At 38.8% G+C, this 15,063-nt stretch overlaps 1 protein-coding gene across 1 annotated transcript; it reads right to left on the bottom strand.

Moving 5' to 3' along the window:
• Positions 1–2,322: 2,322 nt before the first annotated feature.
• SYT4 (synaptotagmin 4) lies at positions 2,323–14,216 on the bottom strand. The gene is made up of 4 exons (XM_014594166.3): positions 13,990–14,216; positions 10,334–11,148; positions 8,616–8,736; positions 2,323–5,816 (listed from the first exon to the last, which is right to left on the bottom strand). Exons 1-4 carry the CDS (start codon positions 14,021–14,023, stop codon positions 5,509–5,511), a joined length of 1,278 nt encoding a protein of 425 aa, XP_014449652.1. The 5' UTR covers positions 14,024–14,216; the 3' UTR covers positions 2,323–5,508.
• Positions 14,217–15,063: the final 847 nt, after the last annotated feature.

The raw sequence follows: 15,063 nt of genomic DNA, 5'->3' as shown, positions 1-15,063 counted from the left end.
AAAGGAAAGGACAAGATCTCATTGACCCCTAAACTCAAATAAATGGCTCACGCTCTCTATGAAAGTATTTATTTTGCAGATTAATTGCATTTATTTCACAGATCCACTTGCTGTCCAAATTACTGTAGCCAAGAACTGCTTGATGTGAAGGGTGGGCAGAGGAGCCTAGGAGCACTCATCTGATTCTCAAGCTGTCCTGGCCCTAGACCTGCTGTAATATTCCTCCTTATCATGGTTCATGGCAACCTGCATTAACTCAGGATACACTGAATTCCCTGACACTCTATCCTATCCTGACATCCATAGCTGTGTCCGCATCCTGAGGGTCAAGGTCATAATCCTTCTCCAAACCCCTAACTATATGAGTGAACGTGAGCTCCATTCCTCCTCAGGTCCTCTCAAGACATTGTTCTCTTGTATGCCAGAAAGTGGGCACTGGGACAACCCGGTAGCATCAGCAGTTATGCATTTTTCGGCTTAGAGCATGTGAGCAGGAGCGGATGGGTGGGGCGTGCCACTGGAAGATAGATATGCCCACATATCTACATTGGCAATATTGCGCATTGGTACAATGGCAAATGTCACTGGATTTTCAGGATTGAGGCTGGCTGCTATTTCTGTGTCTAAGAAAACGGATTAGTTTGGGATGAATCCTGAGTTTTGTTCCTGGGGAGTGCATATTTCTTTGTAATGTTCAGCATGACTTTTAACTTGGCTGTTCCTCAATTTCTTCCCCACAAAATTTCTTACCTGCAGTGCTCCCCAGGAAAAAAAAAAAATCACTTTTTTTCTTGACTATTATGAAACAGTGATTCTTAAAATGACTACAGGCTTACACCTACAGTTGTAATAAGAATGATCTATGACAGCTGTGTAATAGCGGTTGTAGTGTTATATTTAGATAGCTAAAGTATTTGTAAGTTGTTGGGAAATGCAGATTTTAAAAGATTTCTCTTATGTCTCGTATGGCTATTGTGATATGAAACGCGTTAAAGTATATACATGTTTTGATATCCTCAGAGAGAAGGTACCATAAAAATGTCAAACATCTTTAATATTTATTCCTAGCTGAAGATCTGACCCACAGCCGGTTTTATTGACAGCATGAAGAACACAGAATAAACCAACAGCCCTATTTTAGCAAAAGGTTGAAAAAAGACCACCCTTAATTATACACTGTTCAGAAACAGAAATCAGTACCTGTAATAGAACAAATGATAACGATGACTTCCATAGCATAGGATTGGTTGACGTGTCAGAGTAAGATGAAAAATGCCTTTTTAATCCAAAGCGAGCAAGACATAGTATGGTGTGGAATGATGAGGCAGTAGGCGGCTAGGTTGATTGCTAACATGCTCAAAACCTTTTTCCTTTCTTTATTACCAGCTTGAACTTAACCCAGAGCAATAACAACTGAAAGATTTTGATAGCTGGCATGATAAAATTTGGTGCCTACAGTCCAGATCCTAGTAGATCTCATCTCATTTTGTAGGTAGTAATCGGCATCTGTGTTAAAGTGACAAAAGACATCATCAGCTTGATTTGCTGCTACAACTCTCAAAGGATTTTTTTCCAGGGTACCATTTTCCATTCTCAAGAAATGCAAGGAATTTGGCCCGGGAACTGCTTGTGTTGTATCTTTTCTGTAACTAAATGGAAAGTCTTCAGCCTCAAGGGAAGCTTCAAGGATTTTTTTTTTCATAAGCAGTAGGAAATATAGCTAGGAGAAGCCCTAAGAGGCTGTGTGATTCAGACATATACCTCTGAGTCACAGTTTCTTCCATAGGTAATCATTTATTGCTGCCAATGAGGTAGAGAGAATGGGAAAGATACTGTTCTATAACAAAAACCTTTCCAACTGCTCCAGATGAGACACAAAATGGGTATTTTACTGCTTAAACTCAATGTGTGGGTTGCAAAGCTAGACCCAAAATCCCTCCAGCAGGCCCCACATTGGAAAGCAGCCTCAAACACATAGTTTACTTTAAACAAATACAGAAGAAAGGCAGCCTGGAATAGTTAGGAAAGAAGGGCATGTGAAGTACAAAACACCTTTGGAAAAACTAGTCTAACCTAAAATACACAAGGCAGTGATTTTCTAGTGATATATTTTGCTGACCGACTATATAGTTAGGAGAGATGTTAGATAAGCTTTTGGGGACAAATTTCTCTTTCTCAAGTCACTCTAACCTAATGCTATTGTGAGGAAGCAAGGGGGATTTGATAGAGAAAAGAGTTATCTTCTGTCAGAAGTGTTTGAGGGAAAGTTAAAAACTTACCCAGAAAAAAGGAAGTCTATAGAAAACATACATTGATGGGATATTTTGTGTTGGGATGGGATGAATGAGCAGTAGTTTATTCGTGTCTTACATACATGGCACAACATACAGAGCCAGCACAAAAAACTTACAAAACCTCATACACCATGCTTCCTCTCAAATACTATCAAGTTACAACATCATAACAAATCAGTTATTTAGTTACAACAGGTCTTCAAACATGGATTACCTCCCATTCAGGGCTTTTTAAAATTTTTTGTAAGCTACTTAGACAAACATTATTTTACATGTTTAATACAGTACGTTATCCTTAACAGAGCTCAAGATATTCACATTGAGAGTTGAATACTTTATAAAACAACATTTTTTTTTTTTTTAACTCAGGCCAGAACTATGCCCATTCCTGCCTTGTCTGGTCTACAGATGTGTTTCAAGTCATCTTAACTTTCCAAGTTAAACATTTCTTTAAAATAAAACCAAAAATCCTATTTACAACTTTTTCAATGTAATAAAAAATGCTTCATTTCCCTCTCCCCTGTTCCCCCCCCCCCCACCAGTAACTGTCATTTAGCTGGTAGAAATATTAACACTCAGGTTGTTATAGAAACTTAAAAAAAAAAAAAAACAACATTCTTCTGGCCACATCCCTTTGGATGGCAAAAATGAGAGATGATCACAGACTATAGTTAGGTTAAAAATGGTTTTCTGAATGCAAGGATTTGTGTCTTCTCTAAATTGATGGGTCTGATCAACTGATTGCATTTTCAAAGAAGTGCTATCTACAGGCCAGTTTGTACTATACCCTTACGCTACCTACTTGAGTGGGATCACTCATGGTGCAAGGTTCTTTTCAACATTAGATAGGGTATTGTAATCTAGGCAATGATACTGCTATCTCTGTGCTAGGCTCTATCATCCTTAATTACACTGGGTATTATCTTATTACATCAACAGTCCCATTGGTTTTGCTAGGGACTGTTCAGGAATAAGATACTACTCTACAACATTGACCCAAAGCCCGTTGAAATGAATGGAAGCTTTTCCTTTCGACTTCAGTGGGTTTTGCATCCTGCCGTAGTTGAATAAACCTGGTAAAATCTAGCACTTGAGTAGATCAGCAGTGTCTAAACAATAATAATAATAAAACAAGATTCTATTCTTTTAGACATACAATATGCAATTGCTTTTTTTTACACTGAGCATTGTCATAAAAAGCATGTATAGGTTGTTCTGAAAATGTATTTTTATATAACTTTATAAACACTGTAATATCAAACACATTCTCAAAAACTGGATAAACTACTGACACAAAACCTGAAAGAGCCTCAATAGAATTCTTCCAGTAATATTTATTTCTTACTTGCATATTTCATATTCCAGCTTCCTCTGTTCACGTGTCTCTTTATGGTCAAAGTGTGTTCCCAACAAAACTCTGGTTGAATTGAACAAGACCAGGAGTTTTCTCTTGCTGACACCCTCATTCAGTATCAGTTATTCAAAATATTTTCTCATCCACCCATTCTACTACCCTTTTTCAAAGTCAATAATCCTCACAGTCTCATTGACTTCAATGGGATTATTTATGAAGTAAATATATGCAGTCTGGGCACAAATATCAAAAACTGACCCTGCACTTCTGAATCCCCTTCAGTTTCCACTGCTAACATGTCTATAGGGTTCTTTACAAATCTCGTGATTCAAGAGGACTTTAAAGTAATGTTTTTAGACAACACTGTATCAGAAATCACTGTACAAAGCCAATAGCAAACTATCTGCTTACAGTTGTGCTAGTTTGGCAGCCTAAAATGTACCTGGTACAAACATAAATACGTTTCACAAGGCTCAAACGTTTTATGTCTATACTTGTTCAGTTTATGTTACACTTTATTCCTCCACTCTGGCACAACTTAAATCACTTTATACATACATGTTGCACACTATGAATTCATGGTGGTATTTCCCCCCACCTACAATTTTCAATACAGTCAGGCATAAATACATATGGAAATTAAATAAAGTGCTACTTCAAAATAATTCATCTAACATGATAGCATGAGTTATAATGCTAACTGGTCTCTGATCCTGCAAACATTTGAGCATGTGCTAGACTATTCCCCTGGACTTTAGCAAGATTACTCAGACCATAAAGTTAACTACATCGGTATATTTGAGCAGAAAAGGATTTTCCTGCCTGTCATACAATATTTGATAGTGGGTTTTTTTGTTTTTATTATTTTAAAAAACTTTTAAGGGATTTTTTGTGTTTGTTTTAGTTCAATGAAGTCAAATAGAAACACATTTTAAACACTATTTTTTTAAGCACCACTAAGCCTTTTCAACTAAAATAGGTGTAAGACCATTTGTTATAATATTCCTTATATGTCATTATCTTGCCTTACCTTGGCTAGAAATATTCAGTGTATAACCTTTCAGGGGGGAAAATTGCAGGCTATACCTAAATCACAAATCCTAACACTATTTGAACACATTCACTCACCTAGAACCAAGCCCTTTTGGTAAAACTATTACTTTTGATTTGTTAACTGACTTTTTGAATGTATTTATTCCATCCATTGTAATAAAATGCCATTTTATTAAAAAAATCCCAAACACAAATGATTATACAATATTTCACACATAGAACAACTATTTGCACATGATGTCATATGATATGTAAAAGCCAGTTGTTGAAAATTTCTTCAGTCTTTGGGTTGATCAAAACAGGAGTACCCTAAATTTATGAAAAGATGGTTGACTTTTCATAAGAGAAGGTTTCTGATACAAGGTTAATCCAAAGGAACTTTCTCTCCCACTCACTTTCCTCCCTACCCCCACTTTTTAGAATGAAAAACCCAAGTATCTATTCCTAGATCTAGCAATATATATTAATGAGGTTATAATCTTCTCCATGATAGCAGTAATCTAGGATTTCCCATGACTTATTCATAAAAGAGTGGTTGTTCTTATTGAAGTTTACACTGCTTCAGAAGTGTACAGCTATATAAACTCCAGCAGAATACGAATCTCTTATTAAATTATGCTAAATTCCTAAGGATTTGAAACAACTTTGTTTAATGTGAAAATTTAGTTACCTTCTCTTGTGATAATTCAATCCAGTCTTAACAAAAAATGTCTTGTTGTTACAAGCCTGTAATTATACATTGCAAAGAAAGAAAATTGCTCCTTGCCTATGGAAATATTTATTAAGTTCCAACCCATTTCTAAGCTGCTAACCATCACACAGCATATGCCATTTGGCAATTTGTCTCCTAGGATATTCACAAATTTCCTTCCAGTGCTCTCCACCTGTTCCTTCTGCTGAAGCTTCCAGGGTTAACCGGCCAATGACCTCATTCCTGGACCCCCTATCAGAATCCAACACCAAAAATTCAATGCTGATGTCATCAAGGCCTTCACAAGGAATGTCAAAGACAAACAGTTCATTGAATACTGCATTGGGGGTGCATTTCTTCACATGGGTTTTCTTTTTAGAGATTCTTTTCTTAGCATGGTACAGGTTCACCTTGACATAAGGATCTGGAATGACAAAGCGGGAGGGGGAAAGAGAACATGAGAATATTAGGCTGAGTTAATGATTATTGTTGTCCAACAAGAATTCGTAGAGCAAATGAATGAAAACTCCATATTCTGCCAATATAATGGCAGCACAACAAAAGACTGTCACAAGGAAACGTTGTTGAATAAAGTTCCCAGCTGCAAAACCTAAGTGAAAATAAATGATAAGACAAATAACTTTAGTGTCATTTTTTTGAGTCTGGAAAAAAAAGGAAAGTGGGTAAGCATCATATCTAAGGCTCTATTACATATGCTTTATTTGTCTGTTTGTTAATATGATATACAAGGCCAAGATTCCCCGAGTTTATAGTTGCTGTCTAGAACTGGAACAGAATCCATCAGTTAGTAGAAATGGCAGAAGGTAGCACAGGATGACACCTTATAGACTAACTTGTTTGGAAACCATGAGCTGTCATAGGTTACAGACTATTTTGTCACTTGCTACAACCTTCATTGGATGTACCTAGGAAAGTTCATGACTTTCTGATTGAGTTAGTTCATAAGGTGCCACCCTTGTCATTTCCTATACTGTCTGCCTAACTTCAGATTAACAAAGCTAACTACCTCTCTCTAGAATAAATGGATAAATTGAATCCTGTAAATTAACATACGGTTAATATGTTAACCACTCAATATTTTCAACCTTGGCAAAACTCTTCTTCTACTGGATTCAATGCAAGTTATGCTACTAGCTTCAATATGAGCAGGTTTGGGTGGGCACTTTTGAAAATCCCCAACCTCTGCTAGGTCAGCACTAATTTAAATTCAGTGGAGAAGCTGTTCCAAAGCCTTCTCATATTTACCCAGGTGCAATGCATACTAACACTTATTGATCCCAATGAAACACATAATTCTGTGTATGCAAGAACCTAAATAAGAGAAGTATTTGATGTTGATCAGGAAATAAAATAGACCCTAAAACCAAACCATGCTTTGAATTGATGGGACCAACAAACAAACAAACAAAAAAACACACGCCAAAAAACCCAGGTCATGAAGATATTTTTTAATTCCATTTAGCTTGAGAGTGTTTTGCAAGACTCTTAGACAAACGTCCTCTTGCACTTACTAAGTGCCATATGATTGGGCTAAGGCATGTCCAAAGTGTATTTCTTTCTCCTTTTATATTCATAATGAACCATTATTGAATAATACTCCTGTATTATTGCCTTCACCTGGCAAAATGCAAACACTGCTCCGAAATTCTATACCTCAAAATCAAAGCCTAGCAAAATGTTGCATACTGCTCTCACCCTCTGAGCAGATAAACCTAGCTGGTTACCCACCTCTTAGCCACAGATAAAACATAACTGTTAGATCTAGACTGCTCCTGTAGGTGCTCAGATTTAGGCAAGCATGTCTGAATAGTGAGCATCCTGCCCAAGAAGGGTGATCTCAGTGCATAGGGTCAGATACCTAAGATCCATATAAAGATCCATGTACAATCAGTGTAAAATCCAGAGTGCCTTGGTGCTGAGCAAGGGCACAGGCGGAACTAACCAAGAAGACGTGCTAAGCAGGGGAGTGTTTCCAGTCTTCCACCCCTCCTCACACTTAGGTGCTGGATTTAAGACTGTACATTAGATAACTCTGTCCACTCAGGATCCATAACACCAAGAAAGGAGGTGCCTAGTAGACTAGAATGCCTAGCATGCACCATCAGCATTGGCCTCGTCCACTGGATAGCACCATGTATGGAGCCAGGAGAGCCAACGTGAGGAAGCACAACTCCCTCCGGTGATGAAGGCACTCTCCTGGGAGGAGGGAGACATAGGCCCTGCTCCTAGGACAATCTTCTTGAGAGGTTGAAGATAAGTTCTTTGTTTTTATTTTTTTATTTTTTTAATCTGATCAGAGGACTGCTCTCATTAAGAGAATCATAGCAGTTTATTTTCTCATCTCCTCTGCTCAGTGAAGCCAATGGGAGGAGACCAGGGATGTGATTCATTTTGCTGCTGAACTCACAGCTCCATCAGGTCTTATATCTTTGGTGCAATGGGATTAATTACCCAATACTTACATGAACTCAGAGCCTAGGTAAGAGTTATGTGGCTCTTAACTCAATCGTGTCCAATATTTATCTTATAATATAACATATTTTACACACTCACATATACAATCCCTTATATAAAGCCTACCATTGTTCTCAATGGCAGTTCCACAGAACAAAAAAAAAGGCAAAATAAGGCCATGAGAACAAAATACAAAAGTTTCTTTTCCTTAGTACATCCCATAAACTTTACCAAATAGAAATGTCATGTTACAAATGACTTTTTAGCAAATTATTTATATTAAATGGCAAATACATAATTTTATATTGCAAATGCCATAAACTTGCGTAATAGGACTAGTCTGATTGCTTATACTGAATCACACCATCAGAGGAGCTGGCTTACTAGTAATCTTCTGTAAAGTACTTGTTAGTTATGTTACAACATTAATTCCCACAGCCTTTGAAAACAAACCCTGACAGTGAGATCAGCTGAATCCTGTTGAAGACAATGGCAAAAGCAATGACTTGACTAGGTCAAAGATTTCCTTTTTGGCAACTGATAGCAACTTGATTTTATGCCCCATGCTATACAGAAAGAAAGTTGTAACATATGTAATTTAAACCATTACCAGGGTGTGTAAAAAAAGTAAGACTGGACCACGGCCAATGAGCACCTGAGTGATGCCTATCTTTGATCTGCAACTCCCTCATTTAGACTTATTTATTTACTGCCTTCCCTATGGTATATTTGTTAGTAAAGACAATACCTGATAATCCTGAGACATCAGATTTGGGTAGGTGCCGAGCTTTTAAAACAACCACGGTCAGAGTGTTTGTTGTAGATTGGTAACAGAGAGAGATCAGCAATTCTCCACGCCCAGATGACTTCTAAGGAAATGAATAAAAGGATCTTTATGAGCAATTATCTTGGTCAAGCTGGAAATTGCAGTCAATACTAAACTAAAAAGAAGATCATATAATACTACATCCTGAGCTAGTATAGATTGATGCAGTCATCATGGAGCTACCCTGCTCTGTGCAAGCAGATCTGGTCCTGTGTAGTCTGGTTACATAACTCTGTTTATGACTTGTTAATAGACCGATCAGAACAAAGCAAGGTGAAAATATGAATTGGCACGGTATCATTAATTTTAGAGATGCAAGAGTTCTATTAGTTTGCCTAGAGTCAAGTTTTATTAAAGAACAAACCTTATTTAAAAATCCCTTAATCACAGGAAATAAATCTCTGGGCAAAAAAAAAAACAAAACAAAACAAAAAAAACCCTCTTAAGCAGAACTAAAATACAAAAAGTATATCAAAAACCAAACATGTAATTCACCAAAATCTACAAAGAAACCTTTACCACAAATGCAAACTCAAACTATTATTGAAATCTTGTTCTTAATGCTCTCTCTGAAGGACTATAATTTAAACAGAATAATGATGAGATGACTGTTTTTTTCCTAGCTGTATCATTATTAGATCTAAAATTGCAAGAGCAGTGAGTTCACTTTGCAGAGGGGAAAGAAAGAATTAAAAAAAGAGAGAGAAATGTTTAATCCTTCTGGTATTCTGGGTATCAATGAGATGATTACAAAACTGTTGTAGGCTCTACAATAATGGTATTGCTGATAGGAATATTGGTTGGTAGACATGAATGTGATTTGATCTAATGTTTGATCTTTTGAAAGCAATTACATTTAAAGTCAATACTCTTGCCAAATTGTTAGGAAGAGCTGATGGATACAATTCTGTCGTGATTGTTTTGAAATGTTTTCTTCATTCCAGGAATGGATAAGGAGATAGGAAGTATAAGGTGAAACACTGGTCCCACTGGTTTTATTATTCATTTCAGTATAACTACCAGACCTTCAGTTTGCGCCACAAGACTTAAGATACAAAAAAATGACTGTGCATAAACATGCCAAACAACTATCATTTTCATTAAATGACGCAAGCAAATATAAAATTTACAGTAGGGTTCAAATACAGTGGGCAGAATAGTTTTCTTCCTGAAGAGCTTGATCCAAAGTTCATTGAGGTCAATCAAAAAGCTCTCATTGACTTAAATGAGCTTTGACCCAAGCTCTGGTTGCCCTTTTCTAATAGGGAGATAAGGTATTTGGGGAGGAGGAGGGAGGGGGGAGGACTTTCCATGTTCTTGTTGCCATACTGAGATGGCATCCTGATCCTAATACATGTGTCAGGGGAGGGAGGGCCTGCTAACCTAAGTAGTTCCACTGAAGTCAACCAGACCAGTGCAAATAGGCAAGATTTGATCCATTAATAATTCCTTGCAATATATTTATTGCAATGTTAATGTATTGCCCTTATACAGCTCTTTCCCCATGCTACCTTTAAGAAAGCTTCTTAATGACTTTTATGATGAACTCCTTTCCCCCAAGATGCTGGTAAAAAAAATAAATAAATAAACATATAATTCCTAGGGGTACAACTCTTTTAAAAGTATTGAAAAGAAATTACCCTAACGTTGCGTTTGATGATCTCCCTGTTCATTAGCATCCTTCCCTCAGACAACTCAATTCCTGAGAGTGGAATGAGGACTTCTCCAATGATGTCATCTCTGGAAAACCTGTCAAAGCTCAAGATCATAAAATGAAGGGTTAAATCTTGAATTTGGCTATAGGGGATCCCATAAAATGTGAAGGTCTCATCAAAAGCTGGATCTAAGGTTTTTCTCAGCACTCTGGTTTTCACTTTGTGCTTCTTCTCGGGTAGGATTGTCATTTTGATATAGGGATCAGAAGTCATTGACTGCTCATCCATTGCTGGCAACCCACGTGCTTCTTTGATATTCACCACAAATGACTTCTTCTCAAAGTTGTACTCTAAAGAGAAAAAGAGAGTTCCTAGCTTTTCTTGTTTCTCTTCAGAAGACAGTGACATGTTGGACTTCAAGCTATCAGGAGATATTGAATCTTTCTCCCTTTCTGTAAAGTGCTTTGGACTCAAGTTCTCAAGATCTGAGGAGCTCTGGATTTTGGGCGTTGTTTTGGGGAAGTTGCCATTCAGATCTCTCTTCTCCAGGTCAAGATGCAGAGAATTCTTTGGCATCACCAATTTGTTCTTTCCTTCACTTTTGTCATCTGCTCCAAATTTCTTCTTGCTGTTGAGATTCTCTGGATAAATGTCAACCCCCTTCAGCACATGGACAAATTTGTATGGAGGGGTCTTATTAGATTTGGACGATTTGCGCTGGCAGCAGATCCAAGCAAATAGGGAGACTGTGAAGACAAGGCCAAATGCACTAAAGATTCCAACCACTGTAGGAATTTCATCTGCAAATCAAACGAATAGTAAGAAACAGGTAAACAGCAGTGCTTCAGATTGAACATGATATTTTTTTTTCTTTAAAAAAAAGTCCAAAGAGATGTCAATAGCTGCAAGTTATGCAGACTGTAATGCTTTTCGTTATAGGTATTGCACAGGATCTGTACAAATTGAATGCCACCTAGAGGTATAACTGTGTAGACACATTGCAAGGACTCCCTGGTAGTACTTTTCCATAAACAGGGAGTGAGGGGGAGGGGTGGTTGAACAGTATGACAGTAATAATAGTAATAAAAATAATTAATAATTACTCTGAAATGTATCACCCCCCCCCCCCCCGGTGCAGTTGCTGTTCTCGTGGAGAAAACCTGCATCTGTTTTAACATTTCCAGCTCAGTCCTAAAGGATCAGAACTGAATCTATAAGGCTTTGTTGCTTAGTTAAAATAGAACCTAAATATACATTACTTACAAATACATTGTCTACTTTTCATATTTCCCCTCTGTGTTCTATGAATTTAATGATCCATGGTTTATTCATTTAAAAGGCTGACGGGTACTTCTAAAGTTGTTGGGTTAAATGGAAGGGCATAATATTCAACAGTTTCTTAGGGGGATGTTCAGCTTTTTGCAGGAGTGAGTCCTTTGAGCAAATGTAGAAAAACTATATAGATGAAGCCTTTTTCTTGCTGTATGTTATACATTCACAGTCAAACTGAAACCCAGGAAAATTCAATGCAAATCTCTGGTACCCATTAAGTATTGAATCTACCTGATTATGAAACAAAGCCATGTAGAGGGGGCAGGGAGGTTAAATGCTTTTGAAGGAGGGATTGCATTTATTCTGCAAAATGTTTTTTGTATATAACAAAACATTTGAAAAAAATACTTTTCTCCCACATTCATGTGAGTCCTGCTGCTGAAAACTGCATTACAAAGGGGAAGCAGTGCAATTGTTACAACCTCAATTGGCATATAGATACAATAGTTGCATATAGAGTATCATTAGCCTTTCATAAGCATGCAATGAAAGGGCAAATGAGCACCACTAATTAGAAATCCAATTTTGTCCATAAGTAAGATTAGTAAGTGAGTTTAAGTCTCCCACCATGGAGCAATCAGAGTCAGATCCTGGTTCCTTGCAAGAGAAAGAGACTAGTAAAATATTCATGTGATGACATTGCTTATGCATACAGGTAATCATGTTCTTTATCTAAGAGTTCTGGTTCTCTAACAAATGCTTACAAACCCCCCTGGATGAGAAAGTACAGAACTATCTTTCTGGAGGTATGGATGATCCCATTACAGACTAGGCAAAAGGAACTGATTTTTCACGTACTGACATGCCTTTATTTGGGATTTTTTTTGTAACTGAACTGATAAAATATAGCACTACAAAGAGAAATTAGGACATAAATTGCCAGTAAATGAAGGGTTAGGCCTGGTGATCCATATCTTCTAACAATAGCCATGCCACTTTCCCTTCTCCTCACACTCTGTATCATCCTTTCAATTTAAATATAGTCAAGCACATGGCACTGAGTTTAAACAATTCCTCAGGAGGCGGAAATAGGAATTGTATAAAGCAAGACATGAGCTCCAAATTAATAGCAAGGCTTATGAAGGTTCTGGGTATCAGTTGGCATAGCTATACACTTTGTAATGATCACTTTTTAATGGTTCATCTGAAAGCACTAATACACATAATATCTACATCGCCTGAAAGTATGGATAAGACCGATTTACTGTTTAAGATATCAATTATCTCCATTCAGTGAGTCATCATATGAGCAAGATGTCACAAATGTAGTTTGAAACCCTCAAGTGGGTGGGGTGGGAAAGGAGAGGAGATAGTATTAAAATTGCTGTACATTTACTGCCAATTAGATTACAACCTGCCTTTGTTGCTGTTTTCATATGGCAAATCAATTCCCCAACCATTCAGAAAGGTGGCTTGCCCTGTAATGCTTCCCATTAAGACTAGGGCAGATTTTGATCTCTGTTATCTCCAGTTAATTTGGCATGGGTTCATTTAAATCAAGGGAGTGCCTCCAGATCTGCACTAGTGCTAAAGCAATCACAGCGTTGGCTACAGTGAACAGCCATAAAACAGAGTTCAGAAGCATTGCCTTTTATCAACTCCAATTAAAGAAAACATATGTATGCTTTCACAAATGCATTTGGGGGCCTGTTATGCAACACCTCTCCTCCATTAAAAGTTAATAAGCAGCAAACATGCAACAGAGAAAAATGGCATAACCAAGAACTTTTTTTTTTTCCTCCTTATCATTATCATCCTCCGATACTAGTAACCGGTTCACTAAGCTTAACCCAAAGAGCAGAATGCTCTTACAGTATACGGGCAGTATGACTATACGGTATACTACATAGTCATCCCCACAGCAAACAGCAGTGAAAACAAGAATATAGACCACACTGTAAGAACTATTTTTTTTTAAAGGTTGTAGGAGTCCTTCTCTTACAAGGATCAAAAGTGCCAGCTATTGCAAAAGCAAAAAAAAAAAAAAAAATCTTTGCCATTGGGATAGATGTGCATGATGCAACTCTGGAGCATAACTGGGGGTGAAGAAAAGAATGGAGACATCCCAGATGTAAAAAAAAAGAGGGGAGGGAATGGACTTAAACATAGGGGAAAGAAAAGGACACACTTATAAACTTCTGAAAGGGAGGGAGCAAAAATGGGTCAAGGGTACTACGCAGCTGAGCAGGGCGGACAGGGTGGCATTGCATGGGGTGAGTTGCTTCAGAGCCCCCCTGCATGGGAGCAAAGCCCCTGGGGGTGAAGGGCAGGGGCTGCCCGGGGACAACTCGGGGCCGGGACTGGCTTACCAAATTCCTCCCTGCTAGCTGTGATCGGAGCCATGTTTGCTGCGTGCGCTGTCCAAGGTGCTGCACGGCGCCTCCCCGGCTTCGCCCGGCTCCCGGCTCGCACGGATCCGCGGGCTCCTTATTTCCCGGCGTGCTGCAAACACAAACATGAAAGATGGGGAAGGCTGAGGAGCAGGAGGAGGAGGAGGAGGAGGTTGGTTGTTGGGGGGGGGGGGGTGGGAAAGGGGAGGGAGCTTTTAGCCTTCCCTTTGCCCAGTGATTTGCAGCCCCCTTCCTGTGCTGGCTCTTCTGAGTAGCTCGGCACCGAGACTGAAGACGTGGTTGAAACCCAAATTGACGCAATCCTGACGCTACAAGGCTGAAATCAGCACCCTCTCCTCCCCCTCCTCCTTCCTGGGGATTCAACACACACTCATCAATTATTTTAACTGCTCTGCTGCAGGAGATTAGCTCACATTCTCCATCGGACACAGACAGAGCTGCTAATTCCTCTGGCCGAGCGGGTCCTTGTGAGAGACACGAGCGGATGCTTCAATAGAGAGTATTTAGTTATGTGTTTGATAGTTGGCTTGCAAAGAGTCAGGAGGTGGAGGCGGTGCAAAGCCTTAGGCTCAAATGACCCAGCTCCAATTGCAGGGACTGGTTCCCCTAAGCATTCCCGACAGGCTACGCAGAGGGTATCTGAGTCATTAAAAGTCTCTCTCCCAGCCCCTTCTTGGAAACGCAAGGTTATCTGTATTTTTCCCCTCCTGACCTTCCCTGGAGTCTGTGTAGCAGCAGAACTGTGCCTGGATCCTTCTGGATCCTGAGGATTTGGGGGTCCAATCCTTTCAGATTGCAAGGACAGAGTCAAGAGCAAGTCCTGCCTGCTGCTGAAACACCCACGCTCAGATGATCTGGAGACCGCAGTGCTGGCAGACCTTGAGTCTGGCACCTGGATCCTGCTGTGTCTCCTCAGCTGTGGTCCCCCCGACCCTAACCCTAATGACTGCATGGAAGAGAAGTGCAGCTGTTTCTTCTTTACAACATATCCAGATGTAGGCATGACAGTGCTGCAAATGCCTTTATGCAGAG

This window comes from Alligator mississippiensis, chromosome 3, assembly GCF_030867095.1.
Source record: "Alligator mississippiensis isolate rAllMis1 chromosome 3, rAllMis1, whole genome shotgun sequence".
Classification (NCBI taxonomy): domain Eukaryota; kingdom Metazoa; phylum Chordata; order Crocodylia; family Alligatoridae; genus Alligator; species Alligator mississippiensis.
Note: the sequence above shows the minus strand (reverse complement) of the source record. Positions and strands in the feature narration are given on the sequence as shown.

Bases quoted from the DNA above. Each gene is read 5' to 3' on its own strand.
- SYT4 (XM_014594166.3), bottom strand. From the start codon at position 14,023: ATGGCTCCGATCACAGCTAGCAGGGAGGAATTTG. The intron at 11,149-13,989 runs GTAAGCCAGTCC...TTTGATTTGCAG, and splicing joins AGCTAGCAGGGAGGAATTTG to ATGAAATTCCTACAGTGGTT. The intron at 5,817-8,615 runs GTATTGTCTTTA...TTGTCATTCCAG, and splicing joins TGATGTCTCAGGATTATCAG to ATCCTTATGTCAAGGTGAAC.